General features: G+C 42.9%; 1 protein-coding gene across 1 annotated transcript; it reads left to right on the top strand.

The window, feature by feature from the left end:
- Window positions 1–1,263: 1,263 nt before the first annotated feature.
- LOC137380367 (caveolin-2-like) lies at window positions 1,264–17,440 on the top strand. The gene is made up of 3 exons (XM_068052298.1): window positions 1,264–1,407; window positions 6,645–6,832; window positions 17,290–17,440. Exons 1-3 carry the CDS (start codon window positions 1,264–1,266, stop codon window positions 17,438–17,440), a joined length of 483 nt encoding a protein of 160 aa, XP_067908399.1.
- The last annotated feature ends 832 nt before the right edge of the window (window positions 17,441–18,272 follow it).

The raw sequence follows: 18,272 nt of genomic DNA on the forward strand, positions 1-18,272 counted from the left end.
CACTGCAGCAACTGAGAAACTCACCAGGGCTCCTTCACAGCACCTTCCAAATACGCGACCTCTACCATCCAGAAAGTCAAGGGCAGCAGGTGCATGGGAACGCCACCTCCTGCAAGTTCCCCTCCAAGGCACGCACCATCCTGACTTGAAAATATATTGCCGTTCCTTCACTTTCGCTAGGTCAAAATCCTGGAACTCCCTCCCTAATAGCACCTACACCAGATGGACTGCAGCAGTTCAAGAAGGCAGCTCACCACCACCTTCTCAAGGGCAATTAGGGAGGGGCAATAAATTCTGGCCTAGCCAGTGATACCCACATCCCACGAATTAGTAAAAAAAGACAAAAATATGCCTAATGCTTTAGCTGAGCGACCCAATGGTGTCTTCTACATCTGAGGTGAAAGGAGGTGAAGGGTCAAATCCCATGGCAGGGGAGAAATAATGATCATTCATACATCTCATTCCGCAGCACATTAGCTCAGTCAGCTAAGCAAGGGAGCTGTATAGAAAGCTGTGAGCCACTTGACTATTTCACAAGCTTATAAGAAGCTTGTATCAAAGAGTGAGAATCGTCATGGATTGGGTAATTCTTTGAGCTTTCCTGCAAATATTGGATACGTTTGACATCAGAACATGTTGTTATACTGCAAAAACTTCATTCTATTACTTGCTCATGGGAATGATAAACAGCTGTTGTTTCCTTTGGCATAAACACAGTGCCCCTTTAAAGGCAGTGCCCCTTTAAAGGTAATACATAGGGCAATGGGGCAATAAATAGAATCAGTGGTGGGGGCGGGAGGAAGAAGCTATGGGAAAACTATAAATGTAGGTGTAAAGTTACAGGACAAGTTGATTGTGGAATATTGCACTCTGTCGTGAAGTGCTCCCAGCTTCATTAGCACTTGAATGAAGAAGTCTGTATATAGTGAGAGAAATCTGTCACCTATGCTTCAAACAATCAGTATTTATACAGCATTAGTCTGAAAACCCAAAAGTTGGCTGCCATTGCTGCATGGGCAATGCAATTGGGCATTCCTTTCCCTGGTATGTCAGAGGCAGAATCTTCTCTGCTGCTTTGGGGAACAGCTGATCCCAGTGACAGGCCTATCACATAGCACAGTCTGTCTGAGGGAGCTATAGGTTTACATGGGATAGGACTGTGGCATCTGCAACTTCAATCAGAACTCTGGCACTACCTCCTGACACTGCTGCTGTGTGTCCCTCCTGCCCGACAACCAAAGCTCTGTAGTCGGATGTGCAAGCATGCTCACAGGCGAACATTTGAACGAAACCAAAATTGACCTTGGCGAGGGGCAAGGGGAACCAGATCAAAATGTTCCAGCACCCAAAGGGCAGATCTCATCGCTGGAAGACCGGGACCCCAAAGGCATCAATACCCACTTAAAGGTAAGTGACGCTTGCCCATATCATGGCAACTGTAAGTAATGTTGCAAGCAGGACTGAAACACATAAAACAGTACAGTCAGGGACTTTTGCAGTAACCTTGAGCAGATGTTGACTATAATCTTGCATAAGAAAGCCTTGTCTGTAAAGCTGGTCACGAAAAATACGAAGTTACATTTTCAGAAACTCCGCCCCCAGTGTGAAGTCTTGTTTGAAGACAGTGCAGGTCAGAGAATCGAGCACAGAGATTCACATACCTCATCCATGGTACTCTCTGTTCACTGGACAATATGCATAATATGTAACGCTTCGTACATTACAACTTGATTCTCTGATTTATGACTTGAACAAAATCCTCTCTATATGGTGCAAATAAATAATCTCTTCATAAAAACACATTGGGCACAAATGTTTTCTTGTTAAGGAGGAGGGGGAAAGAGGCTCTGCAGGAGCCAAGCATCATCTGCAGCTTGGTGATGTCATTCAGTGACGCAATTAGGGTCACTGTGCTGTGTGTTTATAAGCAAACAATTAGGATCCACTAAATATACATTTCTGTATGCAGATCTTGCCATTTTAAAGCTGTGCATCGATATATGACTGAAGTGTTTGCCAATGAGTTGCCAGTTGTTTTTTGTGCGTAGGGCCTATCTGAGTAGGAAGTAGACTAGCTAGGGCTATTAATGCATGCTGTGCTCAGTTGGTAGCCCTCTTACCTCTGAGGCAGAAAGTTCTCAGTTTAAATCCCACTGTAGCATTTATATGCAAAAATTAAGGCTGAAGCTCTAGTGCAATATTGAGGATGATGCTGTCACTCAGATGAGCCAAGTCCCTTTCTGCACTTCTCAGGTGAACATAAAAGATCTCCTGGTGTTATTTTGAAGAAGAGCAGGGGAGTTATAGATAGAGAATCGTACAGCACAGAAACAGGCCCTTCGGCCCACCGCGTCCATGCCGACCATAATGCCTATCTATACTAATCCCACCTGCCTGCATTAATTCCATGTCCCTCTATGCCTTGCTCATTCAACTACCTGTCCAGATGCCTCTTAAATGTTGCTACTGTTTCTGCCTCCACCACCTCCTCAGGCAGCTCATTCCAGATACCCACTATTCTTTGTGTGAAAACAAAATTCTGAAAATAATTCGAAAAGATTTTGTGGTGATTTTGATATCCCTTGCAATTTTCGTTTCATACTCCCTTCTTGTAGCTCTTACCATTTGATTTGTCACCCTTTGCTGTTCTTTGCATCTTTCCCATTTTCCTGGATCTATGCCAATTTGGCCTGTTAGCCAATCCTGTACTAGTCCGCGTGTCCCAATCTACACGAAAATTAAAATCCCCCATTAAAACCATTCTGCCTTTGCTGCATGCTTGTCAAATTTCTACATTTATGCAAGCTACCACTTCACAGCTGCTATTGGAGGGCCTATACACAACTCCCATTGCAATCTTAAATCCTTTTCTATTTCTCAATTCTACCCATAAAGTCTCCACTGCCTACTTACCTCATGATATATCCTTTCTTATCATTGAAGTGATTTCATCCTTAATCAGCGAGGCTACTCCGCCCCTTCTACCATTTTCCATATCTTTCCTGTGGATCTTATAACCTGGTATATTTAGCTCCCAGTCCTGACTGTCTTGCAACCGTGTCTCAGTAATGGCTACCATGTCAGTCTCCAAATTGAATTTGTGTCTGTATTTCATTCAATTTGTTCCTTATTTGTATGAAGAACACTTAGTTGTGCCACACACCCTAATCTGTCCTTCAGCTCTAACATTTTACTCACACATTTCTTATTTCTCTTTTGTAGTTTATTCACTGTTCATCTTTTAGCTTTCTCTTTACCTGTAAAGCCTAAAGCCCAATTTCTGACTGTTACTCTACTCTCTTCCATTTTCTTTTGTTTTTGAACTATTAGTAAAACTAACTTTTCAACCTGATATGTCTGGTAACCTGATCAATATTGATCCCTCAATCAACATCATAAAAACAGAGACAAAAACAAGAAATGCTGGATTCACTCAGCAGGTCTGGCAGCATCTGTGGAAAGAGAAGCAGAGTTAACGTTTCGGGTCACTGACCCGAAACGTTAACTCTGCTTCTCTTTCCACAGATGCTGCCAGACCTGCTGAGTGAATCCAGCATTTCTTGTTTTTGTTTCAGATTTCCAGCATCCGCAGTATTTTGCTTTTATCATAAAAACAGAGGACCTGGTCATTATCACATTACTGTTTGTAGGAGTTTGCTGTGTGCAAATTGGCTGCTGCATTTCCTACCTTACAACAGTGACTACACGTCAAAGTAATTCATTGGCTGTAAAGCACTTTGAGACATCTATGGTCGTAAAAGATGCTATATAAATGCAAGATTTCTTTTTCGATTTTTGTAAACAAATATAAAAAACTGGCAACTCATTAGCAAACATTTCATTCATATATCGGTACACAGCTTTAAAGTGCAATTAATTACCTACATTTAAAAGCGTATTCAGTGGGTCTTTATTGTTTATTCATAAAATATTTCGAATTTTTTTCTATTTTTAATGATTTAACACTAAAAGCTTGAAACAGTTGAAATGAGAGCATCATCGAAAAGGAGTGAATGCCTAACTTTTCATCTTGGGGGGGGAAGAGCAATATTTTACCCCTCCCTCCAAGATCCATTTAAATGATGTCCATGCTTGGGCTAATGCCTGTAGAAAATTGGGCACTGGAAGCAATGTAATAACCATAGAAACAATAGCCATGGAAAAGTGGTATCCACAAAAATGCAATCTACCTTGAGTCTGGGATCAAGAGTTCACTCAGTACCTCTGGTGGCATTTGTGAGTGTGAGAAAGGCACTCAGTACCTTGATCCAGCATTCTTTGGGAAAATAGGTCAAGTTGGACAGCAAGTGCTCTTGGGGTGCTGATGACTGAAAATGCCAGTGCAACAGCTGGACAGCTGCAACTGCAGCAACTTAAAGGCAAAAAGGGAGGTTAAGTGCGTTATCTTCTTCAATGTCTGCTCAGTAAGTTAAACATCTTGCGATTATGAGCAATCCTTGTCCTGGTGGGTAAGATAATCATATCTCCAGGCCTAGTATATAGAAGGTCCAAGATAAGAGTGGAGGATAAACACTGGCATGAACTGGTTGGGCTGAATGGCCTGTTTCTGTGCCATATATTCTATGTAACAAGATAACAATTAGGGCAACTATCTCTCTAGCATAGAATGGTGCTGCAGATGACTGCAAGGGATGGGTTGGGTAGTGAGTGTTAGATTTTAATCCCACCACAGTACTTGCAACATTGACTTTTGCTTAAAGGAAATTAAAAAAAAGGTTGTGTGATTAAAAGTGACCATGCAGTTGCCGTAAAAACCCAAATGGTTCATCGTTGCCCCTTAGGGAAGGAAACTTGCCATCCATACCTGGTCTGGCCTATATGTGACCACAGGCCCACACCAATGTTGTCAACTCTTAGCCATCCTCTGAAGTGGCCTTGCAAGCCACTTAGTCAGGGCATCTAAGGATGGGCAATACCCACATCGTGACAACGAATCAAAAAAAACCAAAGCCTCCTCCAGCCCTCTGAGATTTCTGTGGTTCTTTCCAACTCAGGTCTCTAGTGCATCTCCAATTTCCTTCACCCACCATTGGCACCCTGCCTTCAGAATTCTCTACACCTCTCTTTTTCTTTAAGACAGTCCTTAAAACATACTGCATTGACCAAGCTTTGGCCGCTTGTCTCAATATCTCCTTGCGACTCAGTGTCAATTTTTTTGTCTGATAACATTCAAGTGAAGCGCCTGGGGATGTTTTACTATATTAAGAGCGCTATATAAATGAAACTTGGTGTTGTATTGAAAGAAGGTGTCCTTTTGTACCATCTGATACCCACCAGGAGCAACCACTTTCTCCTCTCCTGCCCAGCCCAATCCCTGTCCCTCTTCCCCTCGTCCATCCCAACCTCCAAACCCCACCGCCCCTGGCCCACCATGCAAATGCTGAACAGAAATTATTTCTGAGAGATAAAAATATCATCAAGGTTGTGACAGGAGTTAAAAAACACTAATCATATTGAGTCCATTGAGTGACATTACACCAGCATTTTGACCATAGTTGCAAGCAGAATATTCAGCCTTTTCACATAGAAAAATGAAGAAAGTTGAGCTGGAAGTTGGAGTTGGTGATATTACAGGATGGACACATAATGGGCTCACGTTTTAACATAGGCTGTAAAGCACTTATTTTAAATGCGATATTGCCTCCCACTAAAATAGCAGACAGAGGAATGTCATCCGAGCACATTAAGCATTCAACAGTGAATGGTAATTTATGGATTGTGCATGATACATTCCACTGTGTAAATGGAAGCTTGCCTTGTACAGGAGCCAATGCTGCAGCTCTCAAAATATACTCCATGGTGTTGTAACCTCTTCTCTTAGTACAACAACAACTTGCATTCATGTAGCACCTTTACTGTCAAAAGAGGTCGCAAGGCGCTTCACAGAGGCTTAAGTTAAAAATGTTGCTGAGCCAAAGAAGGATATTAGGAAGGGTGGCCAAATGTTTGGTCAAAGAGGTGGAGAGGGAGGTGATAAGGAAGAGTGGTTTAGGGGGGGAATGCCAGAGCATGGGGTTTTACTGACTGAAGGCCTGGCCGCCAATGGTTGAGCAATTGAAGGGGCAGTGTACACAAGAGGCTGAGGCCAGAGGAATGGAGAGGTTGGAGGAGGTGATGGGATGGAAAATATTACAAGATTAGGGAGGGGGTTAGGTCTTGGAGGGATTTAAACACAAGAATTAAAATGTTATATTTGAAGTATTGGGAAATCAGAAGCCAGTGCGGGTCAGAGAGGACAGGGGTGATGAGTGAATGGGATTTGGTGCAAGACAATGTGTAAGCAGAAGAGTTGTAGTTTCGTGAGGATGAAGGATGGGAGGCCAGCCAGGGAGTGATTGGAATTGTTCAATCTGGAGGTGATAAAGGCTTGGACGAGGGATTTAAATGGTAAGTGAGCTGAGGCAGGGTGGAGACAGCTGGAAGTAGGCCATATTGATGATGGAGAGGATATGAGGTCAAAAGCTCCGTTCGGGATAGGACAGCAAGGGTGCAAACAGTCTGGTTCAGGCTGAGAGAGTGGGAGGGGAATGGGATCAGTGACAAATGCATGGATGAAAAGTACATTTCCATCTTGCATTAGATCAATTTACAATGAATCCTGCTTTATTTTTGTCTATTTAAAGGTAAACTTTGAAGATGTCATTGCGGAGCCTGATTCGGTTCACAGTTTCGACAAAATCTGGATTTGGAGTGACGCGTTGTTTGAAGTATCTAAATTATGGTGCTATAGAATCATCTCATTTATATTTGCTGTCCCTATGTCTTTAATCTCTGGAATCCTTTTTGCTCTTTTGAGTTGTCTGCATATCTGGTGAGTTGAACGTGAATAAAATTGCTCGTTATCAATGTGACATTTTAGAATTTCCTGTTCAGCAGCTGTTCCCAGTTGTGAATATTGATCACAGATTCAACTCTTAACATTTTCTTTTGGGCAACTTTCTCCCATTTCCTTCCTTCCTCTCCTGAAGGTGTTAACTTCTGCCAGGGAATAGCTCCACAGGCAGTGAGCCTACATGGGCATTACAATAACACCTGCACATATATAGCATCTTTGACATAGTAAAACATACCAAGGCTCTTCACAGGTGTGTCATCAGACACGCAGGCCCCGGTTCAGCAGACATCCATATACGTACACGCCCCAGCAAAAACTTGCTGGATGGCTTGTAGTATAGGAATCCTGGTTGGTTTCCACACCCCCAAAACTCCCCGATTTCAGTACGGCCAAGGCAATTGTAGTATCCAACTACTGCCCCAGCTGAAATAATCTAGTTCAGTACAGAGCAGGAATCAAGCCTAGGGTTGTCTTGATTTATAAAGCTTAGTGCCACAATGGGTGGTGCCTTTAGCCATTGGTTCATTGGGGGTGCTATCGTGATCCTTGACAGATAGGGAGAGATTGTACAAATGAGTATTGTTGATCTAGATCTTTTTTTTTAGAATTAGAATTAGAATTTTTTAGAATTAGAATATTACAGCGCAGTACAGGCCCTTCGGCCCTCGATGTTGCGCCGATCATCTGACCTACACTATTCCATTTACATCCATATGTCTATCCAATGACCACTTAAATGCCCTTAAAGTTGGCGAGTCTACTACTGTTGCAGGCAGGGCGTTCCACGCCCCTACTACTCTCTGCGTAAAGAAACTACCTCTGACATCTGTCCTATATCTTTCACCCCTCAACTTAAAGCTATGTCCCCTCGTGTTTGCAATAGGAGCACAAATTGGAAATTCAGGCACCGATCAGCATGTTCCCCCTCATCCCAAGTCCCCCACCCCTCAAATTCCCATTTGTCATTAACATGCAGGGATTGCTAATTATTAAAATCTACCTCTAAATGCAAGGTTCAGGTCGCTAGAACAGTTCAGGGCACATAGAAAGACTTAAAAGAAGGGATATGCTTGCTGTCGGAGGACCCACACACAGTGCCACAGAATGGACCCATGAACAGCCTCGAGTGGAGCTGGTGAAGGGGAGGAGGGGTCATTAGGAACAGTAGGAATAAAAGTAGGTCCTTCAGCTCCTTGGGCCTGCTCACCATTCATAGAATAGAATCATAGAATGGTTACAGCACAGAAGGAGGCCATTTGGCCCATCAGAATGAGGCCATTTGGCCCATCGTGTTTGTGCTGGCTCTCTGTAAGGGCAACTCAGCTAATCTCACTTCCCCGTCCTTTCCCCATAGCACTGCAATTTTTTTCTCTTCAGGTGCTTATCTACTTTCCTTTTGAAAGCCTCAGTTTGTATCCGCCACCACCACACTCTCAGGGTGTACATTCCAGATCCTAACCACTTGCTGCGTAGAAATGTTTTTCCTGATGTCGCTGTTGGTTCTTTTGCCAATCACCTTAAATCAGTGTCCTCCTGTTCTCGACCCTTCTGCCAATGGGAGCAGTTTCTCTCTATCTACTCTGTCTAGACCCCTCATGACTTTGAACATCAACACGTGATTATGACAGGCTTAGATAAGTTAGACAAGGAAAAACTGTTCCCATTAACAGATTGCAGATTTTGGGCAAGAGCTGCAGGGGTTTGTAGTAATGACCAGGAACTTGCTGCCCACAAGGATGGTGGAAGCGGAGACAATCAATGATTTCAAAAGGAAATTGGATGCGCACTTGAAGGAAATAAACTTGCAGGGCTATAGCGATTGAGCGGGGGAGTGGGACTGACTGGATTGCTCTGCGGAGAGCCGGCATGAACTCAATGGGCCAAACGGCCTCCTTCTATGCCATAAATGATTCTATGACTCTTTATCAAATCTCCTTAATTCAGTTAGATCATGGCTGGTTAGCACCTCAACCTCATTTACCTACATTATCTCCACGTCGCTTGATACTCTAACCTGATAAAAATCTCTTTCAGTCTTGAAACCTCCAGTTGTCCCAGCCCCAGTATCCACAGCCATTTGAGGAAGAGAATTTCAAATCTCTACTCCCTTTGTGTGAAAGAGTGCCTCCTGATTTCACTCCTGGATGCATCCCTTTCTCTAACTCATGATAGTTCGCCTTTAGTTCTTTTCCTCTCAGCACAACATTCTCAGGAAATTCTCCTAATTAAAATGTCCTCATGCAGCATCCTATTACCTCAGTAAATAAAAGCACCCTTCGAGGTGGTACTGAGATATGCAGACCAGGAAAGTCCCAAGTCCATCCCTACAGTGTGCTGAGTTAGTTGATCTTGGTGGGGTTGCCAGGGATTGGTGAAGTCATTGTAATTAGGGAGGGGGAAAACAAAATCAGTCAGAGTTCCCACTCTTGGGCTGGGAATTTCCTTGGAGCTGCTCCTGCCATAACCAGCAACCCCATTAATGCAATGAATAGGATTGTGTCGTACTTCTGGTGAAGCTGCAAGGAAATTCCCAGCCCTAATCATTATCCTGTAGCCTCTAGCGGAAAAGCACACATAATATGGACATGATGAGGACAGAATGAAAGACGGGAAGAACTTTCATTTATATAGCAACTTTCAAGAGCCGAAGAGCCAATGAAGTACTTCTGATGTGTAGTCACTATTGTAATGCAAGAGACACAGCAGCCAATTTGCAGACAGCAAGTTCCCACAAAAAGCAATGTGATAAATGACTGGATAATCTGTTTTCAGTGATGTTGCTTGATGGATAAAGATTGGCTGAGACACCAGAGAGAACTTTCCTGCTTTGCAAAGTAGTGCCATGGGATCTTTTTTAAAAATTCATTCATGGGATGTGGGCGTCGCTGGCCAGGCCAGCATTTATTGCCCATCCCTAATTGCCCTTGAGAAGGTGGTGGTGAGCTGCCTTCTTGAACTGCTGCAGTCCATTTGGGGTAGGTATACCCACAGTGCTGTTAGGAAGGGAGTTCCAGGATTTTGACCTAGCGACAGTGAAGGAACGGCGATATAGTTCCAAGTCAGGATGGTGTGTGACTTGGACGGGAACTTGTGGGTGGTGGTGTTCCCATGCATTTGCTACCTTGTCCTTCCAGTTGGTAGTGGTTCCGGGTTTGGAAAGTGCTGTCTAAGCAGCCTTGGTGCAATGCTGCAGTGCATCTTGTAGATGGTACACACTGCTGCCACTGAGCGTCGGTGGTGGAGGGAGTGAATGTTTGTAGATGGGGTGCCAATCAAGTGGGCTGCTTTGTCCTGGATGGTGTCGAGCTTCTTGAGTGTTGTTGGAGCTGCACCCATCCAGGCAAGTGGAGAGTATTCCATCACACTCCTGACTGGTGCCTTGTAGATGGTGGACAGGCTTTGGGGAGTCAGGAGGTGAGTTACTCGCCTCAGGATTCCTAGCCTCTGACCTGCTCTTGTAGCCACGGTATTTATATGGCTACTCCAGTTCCGTTTCTGGTCAATGGTAACCCCTAGGATGTTGATAGTGGGGGATTCAGCAATGGTAATGCCGTTGAATTTCAAGGGCTGATGGTTAGATTCTCTCTTGTTGGAGATGGTCATTGCCTGGCACTTGTGTGGCGCGAATGTTACTTGCCACTTATCAGCCCAAGCCTGGAAAATGAGCAGGTCTTGCTGCATTTCTACACGGACTGCTTCAGTATCTGAGGAGTCACGAATGGTGCTGAACATTGTGCAATCATCAGCGAACATCCCCATTTCTGACCTTATGATTGAAGGAAGGTCATTGATGAAGCAGCTGATGATGGTTGGGCCTAGGACACTACCCTGAGGAACTCCTGCAGTGATGTCCTGGAGCTAAGATGATTGACCTCCAACAACCACAGCCATCTTCCTTTGTGCTAGGTATGACTCCAGCCAGCGGAGAGTTTTCCCCCTAATTCCATTGACTCCAGCTTTGCTAGGGCTCCTTGATGCTATACTCAGTCAAATGCTGCCTTGTTGTCAAGGGCAGTCACTCTCACCTCACCTCTTGAGCTCAGCTCTTTTGTCCATGTTTGAACCGAGGCTGTAATGAGGTCAGGAGCTAAGTGGCCCTGGCAGAATCCAAACTGAGCGTCACTTTACACTTAAGAGGGTAGATGGGGCCTCAGTTTAATGTCTCATCCGAAAGACAGCACCTCCAACTATGCAGCACTCCGTCAGTACTGCACTGAAATGCCAGCCATAATTTTGTGCTCAAGTCCCTGGAATGGAGTTTGAACCCACAACCTTGAGACAAAAGTGCTACCACTGAGCAATGGCTGACACCTTGGATTGAGGACAGGATTGAGTTTGTCTGTCATGACATCCCACATCCTGCCAACACTCACATATGAAGGATAATCACTTGGGAGATACGAGAGAGTTGCTGTTTCCTTCAGAACTGCACAAGTCAATAGTTTCAGACAATGAGGAGAGAAATGGAGAGCACTCCAGCTTTTCACAGTTGAGACTATTGGGTTCTCCATGTATTGACATCATTGTCGGATAGTAAACCACTCTTGGTGATGTCACGAAAGCAGTTGATTGTAGCTGGAGAATGTTTCAGTTTGAAATAATTTGCTGTAGAGATGAACTACCAATTAGTATTATTGGAAAAGCATCTGCAGGTTAAAGGAATGGGAACTGGACCTTGACTTTTCACTTGAAAATAACATATATACACTAGACTATGCTTTTAATGTCATGGATTATGTGTTTTAGCTCACTGGTGCTGGGGGCTGGTTTAAACTTCTCTTTGTTTCTCTTTGCCCTTGTAACTGATGATGAATGAATGCATTAGTAAATTATTTAAGTCTGAAAAGTTGAAGGTAATTAAGGATACATATATCTTTTGTCCATGTAGTAATATGTGATATTTAAAAAAGAAGTCAGAGTCTATTCAGACAGTTACAGTTTGTAGCTAAATTGTATTACATATATTGCCTACATTTTTGAAGATTTTGATTCCTGTTACATTATGATGTTTAATCAGTGATTAGTATAAAATTTCTCTGACGTGGCCACTGTAAATCAATGAAACCAAGGAAAGTTGGTTCTTTATTCATTAGAAAGGCTATTTGGATTCCATCTACATACATTTTTTATTTCGGTAACTTTCTCATCTCTCTCTGTTACCATCCTTTACTATGCTTGGCCTCAGAGCTAGCAATCCTAGAGAGCCTAGGACACACACACACACACTCACACTCTGACACTGTCAATGGTGCTCCTTCACTGAGTAACAGGAAGTTCACTTCTATGGGGTAGGATTGATCATTAAAGGGCTTTTTTCCTATTTCAAGATTGCTGTAAAAAATGAAAGCACTTCCTTAGTGAAGACTTTGAATGCTACTTTAGGCTGAAACCAAGGACTCATGCCCCTTTGATTAGGAAGTCCTGTGCTCATTTCAACCCAACAGTTTAACTGGCCATTCAGATCCCATAAGCTTTGAGTCCCAGCCAAGTGAATTAGTTATGATGTTCTCATCAGAATTAAAATTGTATCTCTGCATCAAAGATAACTGATGTATATTCTACTGCAAGTATCTTTATGAAAAATCATGGTTGCATTTTAATTGGCCAGTTCTATGGACTGGAATTAGCCTCGCCATTTCATCATGACTCCTTGAGGTCTCACATCTCTCTTGGTTTAGAATCCAGTGCTCCAACCCTACCTAACAACCATAATAAGCTCTTAATCCCAATGATTTAATCTTTGGTTCATACAGTCAGAAAAATGCGAACAAAACACTGAGGTGTTTTAGAATACTGTATACAGTTCTGATCTCGATATTACAAAAGGGATATAGAAGGATGGAGAAGGTGCAAGAACAATTTACAAGAATGATACCAGAACTGAGAGGTTACAACTACCAGGACAGAGAAGGCTGAGAGGTGACCTAATAGAGGTCCTTAAAATTATGAAGGGTTTGATAGAGTGGATGTAGAGAAAATTTTCCTCTAGTAAGCGAGTCCAAAACTAAGGATCATAAATATAAGATAGTCACTAATAAATCCATTTAGAAATTCAGGAGAAACTTCTTTACCCTGAGAGTGGTCAGAATGTGGAACTCATCACCACATGGAGTAGTTCAGGTGAATAGCACAGATGCATTAAAGAGGAAGCTAGATAAATACATGAAGGAGAAAGGAATAGAAGTGTATGCTGCTAGGGTTAAATGAAGTATGGTGGGAGGAGGCATGAGTAGAACATAAACACCAGCATAGACCAATTGGGCTAAGTGGCCAGTTTCTATGCTGCACATTCTGTGTAATTCTGTATAGTTGTTACAGGACCATACACAAGGGATTAGAGTTTTCAATGCCATATTTAGAACCTATTTATGTACATTAGATACTTTGAAGCCTTCATTCAAAATGGCACTGTCAGTTCAAGATATGTGATTTCAACATCCATCTCAACTCATCATGTCCTCTCTCCTCCATGTCCACTGTCCTCCTGTCCTCCCTTATCTCTTCCACCATGTAAATTCCCCGACCCATATTCTCGTTCAAACTTGCCAGCTTATGTGAGCTCTCTACTCCTATTGTGTCAATCACAGATAAGATCATCTCTGAATATTTCCTGGTAATTCTCTCCATTCACATCCTCGTTCCTGCTCCCAACTGCACTTCCTTCTATGTTCATTCCTGGAAAAACTCTTCCCCAGGTCACTTACAACAGGACTTTCAGCCAGACCACATAAATTACTATCGGGTCTTGCTGTCCTCTCCCAAAACTGCTCACTATTCCAGGACCATTCTGGAATGGAAAGATAATCTCTGGCTTTTCTTTGCCGCTACAAATTGTCTTCTTAAACCCCTCTCCCCTGTCTCCTCTGCCCTCACCTCCAATAACAAGTGTGAGGAGCTCATGGACTTCTTTGTCACTTAAATTTTTGACCATCCGATCAATTGCCTCTGCTGTTTCCCTCCCTTCCCCTAGCTTACCAAACCAAACTTCCCCTAAGTTTCCCTGAGCCTCACCCTGTACTCATATCTTTCTCTAGTTTCTCTCTTGTCTCCCCTCATGCCCTTGCAGAGCTCATCATGTCCATAAGATCCACGTTCTGCTCCCTTGACCCTATTCCCACTAAACTGCTCACTACGCAACTTCCCTTCCTGGCTCCCATGTTAGCTAATATTGTTAATGGTTCTGTCTCTTCAGGCACAGCCCCCTCTCCTTCAAATCTGCCACCATCACCCTTCCCCTCAAAAACCCCAACCTCAACCCCTCTGTCCTTGCAAATTATTCCCCCATCTTCAACCTCCCTTTCCTCTCCAAAGTCCTTGAAATGTGCTTTTGGCTCCAAGATCTGTGCCCATCCTTCCCATATCACCATGTTTGAATCCCTCCAATCAGATTTCTGCTTTTGCCACTGCACTTATCAAAGTCACAAATGACATCAACAACAACAGCAACTTATATTTATATAGCACCTTTAAATATAGTAAGACCTCCCAAGGTGCCTCACAGCAGGGTTATCAAACAAAATTAGACATTGAGGCACATAAGTAGATATTAGGGCAGATAACCAAAAGCTTGGTCAAAGGGGTGGTAGGCTTTTAGACGCATCTTAAAGGAGGAACAAGAGATAGTGAATGTCATGGTGTAGAGGGTAACATATTAGCATGGATAGAGGATTGGTTAGCTAACAAGAAACAAAGAGTAAGGATAAATGGATCATTTTCAGGTTGGCAAGCTGTAACTAGTGGAGTGCCACAGGGATCAGTGCTGGGGCCTCAACTATTTACAATCTATATCAATGACTTGGATGAAGGGACAGAATGTATGGTAGCTAAATTTGCTGATGACACAATGATAGGTCGGAGACATAAGGAGTCTGCAAAAGGATAGAGATAGGTTAAGTGAGTGCGCAAAAATATGGCAGATAGAGTATAATGTGGGATAATATGAACTAGTCCACTTTGGCAGGAAGAATGGAAAAGCAGTATATTATTTAAGTGGAGAGAGACTGCAGAACTCTGCAGTTCAGAGGGATCTGGGTGTCCTGGTTAAGGAGTCACAGAAAGTTAGTGTGCAGGTACAGCAAGTCATTAGGAAGGCAAATGGAATGTTGGCATTTATTGCAAGGGGAATTGAGTATAAAAGTAGAGAAGTTCTGCTAAAGTAGTACAGGGTGTTGGTGAGACCACATCTAGAGTACTGTGTACAGTTTTGGTCTCTTTACTTAAGAAAGGATATAATTGCATTAGAAGAAGTTCAGAGAAGGTTCAATCAACTGATTCCTGGGATGAAGGGGTTATTTTATGAGGAAAGGTTGGACAGGTTGCCCCGTCTCCATTGGAGTTAAGAATAATGATAGGTGATCTTATTGAAATATGTAAGAGTCTGAGGGGACTTGATGGGGTGGATGCTGAGAGGATGTTTCCCCTTCTGGGAGAGACTAAAACTAGGGGACAGAGTTTAAAAATATGGGGTCTCCCATTTAAAATGGAGATGAGGAGAATTTCTTTCACTCAGAGAGTCATTAGTCTGTGGAATTCTCTTCCCAGGGAGCAGTGGAGGTTGGGCCGTTGAATATTTTTAAGGCTGAGCGAGATAGATCCTTGATTGCCAAGGGAGTCAAAGATTTTAGGGGATAGACAGAAAAGTAGTTGAGGCCAAAATCAGATCAGCCATGATCTTATCAAAGGTGGAACAGACTTGAGGGGCCGAATGGCCTATTGCTGCTCCTAATTCCTATGTTTGTATGTTCGTATGTATGAAGCGGAAAGGGAATTCCGGAGCTTAGGATCCTTGGTGGAGCGATTAAAATCGGGGATTCGCAAGTTGCCAGAATTAGAGGAGGGCAGGTATATCAGAGGGATATAGGGCTGGGGAGATTACACAGTTAGGGAGGGGTGAAGCCAAGAAGGGATTTGAAAACAAGGGATGAGCATCCTGTATGACTGTGAACATGATAAACTATTCCTCCTCATCCTCTTGACCTGTCTGTTGCCTTTGGCACAGTTGACCACACCGTCTTGGTCCAACACCTTTACTCCGTCGTCCGGCTGTGTGGGACTGCCCTCGCCTGGTTCTATTCATATCTATCCAGTTGTAACCAGAGAACCACCTGCAAAGACTTGTCTTCCCAATACTGCGCCATTACTTCTGGAGTCCCCAAGGATCTACTCTTCAGCCCCCTCCTATTTCTCATCTACATGCTGCCTTTCAGTGGCATCATCTGAAAACATAACGTCAGTTTCTATAAGTACGTTGACAACACCCAGCTTTACCTCACCACCACCTTTCTTGACCCCTCCACTATCTCTAAATTGTCAGACTGCTTGTCTGATATCCAGTACTGGAATGAGCAGCAATTTCCTCCAATTAAATATTGGAAGGAGCGAAGTCATTGTCTTCTGTTCCTGCCACAAACTCTGTTCCTCAGCCACCATTTCATCTGTTTCCCTGGTCTTTGTCTGAGGCAGAACGAGATTGTTTGCAAACTTGAAAGAAAAAAACGGCTCGCATTTATTTAGACCCTGGACCTCCGAAAGCACTTTACAGTCAATGAAATACTTTTGAAGTGGAATTACTCTTGTAATGTAGAAAGCACAGCAGTCAATTTGCACACAGCAAGCTCCCACAGATAGCAATGTGATAATTACCAGATAATGTTTTAGTGATGTTGATTGAGGGATAAATATTGGTCAGGATTGTCATCCGATTTGACCCTGAGATTAGCTTCTGACCCATATATCCACTCTACCAGCAAGACCACAGACTTCCACCTCTGTATCATCACCCACCTCTGCTCCTTCCTCAGTTTATCTGCTGCTGAAACGCTCATCCATGCCTTTGTTACCTCTAGACTTTACTATTCCAACGCTCTCCTAGCCAGCCTTCCATTGTCCAGGAACTTCAGCTCATCCCAAACACTGCTGCCATATCCTAACTCACACCAAGTCTCGTTCACCCATCACTTTACTGACCTACATTGGCTCATTGTTCAGCAATGCCTTGATTTTAATATTCTCGTCATTATTTTCAAATCTCTCTATGGCCTTGTCCATCCTAGCTCTGCAACCTCGTCCAGCTGTACAACAACCCATGAACTTCACTTCCAGCTTCTTGTGCATCCCTGTTTTGAACTGCTCCGCCATTGGCTGCCAAGCCATCAGTTGCCTAAGCCCAAAGCTATGGAATTCCCTCCTTAAACTGCTCTATCTCTCTACCTTTCTCTCTTCCTTTAAGAGGCTCCTTAAAACCTATCTCTTTGGCTTGTGGTTCCCTGTCTTAATATGGCTTGATGTCAAATCTTGTTTGATAATGCTGCTGAGAAGTGTCTTGATGTGTTTAACTACATTAAAGGTGCTATATAAATGCAAGTTATTGTTATTGATTAACACAAAGCTGTTAATATTCTAATACTGTTTCCATTTTGTCACACCTTATCCAGGTGTATCATGCCCTGTGTCAAGAACTTCTTGATGAACATGCCTTCCATTCAGACCATCTGGGGAAGTATTGTGGATGTGGTCATTTCTCCTTGCTGTGAAAGTATGGGGAGATGTTGCAGCAGCATCAACCTGCACATTGCACGAGATTAAAATTCCTTTCCAGTTCGAGTGGCCAGATCCAATTGATTTGACAAACTGGATTCCACATCAGCTTTCTGACCATGGTACATCACTGTATAGGACTCATACAAAGCTGTAAATTCAAAGTCGTCGCTCCTTTCAACAGGTGCACAACACATATTTTAAAGTGCTCGGTTTCCACGGCAACTTTCAAATTCTTTTGTATTAAATAACTTCTGCAAACATGTTATTGCAGGCAAAGTTTAAAAATCATCGACTAAAATGAAGGAATGTATTCAACTATATAATAAGTCATTGTACATTCTGAAATAAACTGAAAAGTCTGCTTGTATGTTGTGATTTTTATTTTGAGTCGAAATGCTATAGCTGGTCTCAACCCAGTTCTGTCAGAGTTCTTTTAATGCTCGCTGTTGTTTTGGCTTAAGTAACTATCTATAACTTTTTAATGTCCTTAAGGCTTCTCAGGCAGTAACCTCAAACCCATTGGTTGCTTTAAATACTGTAACAGTATCCCAGCTGCTGGGTGCCTGGCTGTTTATGGAAGCATCCAGCAATTTTTTTAAATGATCCTTTCAACTCTGTACTACTTTTCTGGTTAAGGCGGCCATTTTTCATTCAACACTGGCGTGAGGGGCCGAATGGCTGTCTTCCACATTGTAAGATTCTACGATTCTATTGTTTTTAATAAACGAAAGTTGTTGCTTATATTACCCTGAACCATGTTGTGTTTTTTCCATTGAAGCTTCCAAGTGTTGATTTACATGATTAATTGACACAAAGTGAATCTGTATGTTTTTTCTTTACTTCCAGCATGATGTACTTGCATAATGTACATAAAACT

The sequence above is a fragment of the Heterodontus francisci genome, chromosome 19, assembly GCF_036365525.1.
Source record: "Heterodontus francisci isolate sHetFra1 chromosome 19, sHetFra1.hap1, whole genome shotgun sequence".
Classification (NCBI taxonomy): Eukaryota; Metazoa; Chordata; class Chondrichthyes; order Heterodontiformes; family Heterodontidae; genus Heterodontus; species Heterodontus francisci.

What these genes read in the sequence shown, in the direction of transcription:
- LOC137380367 (XM_068052298.1), top strand. Translation starts at nt 1,264, where the DNA reads ATGCTCACAGGCGAACATTTGAACGAAACCAAAATTGACCTTGGCGAG. An exon ending in GCATCAATACCCACTTAAAG is followed by an intron (nt 1,408 to 6,644) that starts GTAAGTGACGCT and finishes GTCTATTTAAAG; the next exon opens with GTAAACTTTGAAGATGTCAT. An exon ending in TTGAGTTGTCTGCATATCTG is followed by an intron (nt 6,833 to 17,289) that starts GTGAGTTGAACG and finishes CACCTTATCCAG; the next exon opens with GTGTATCATGCCCTGTGTCA.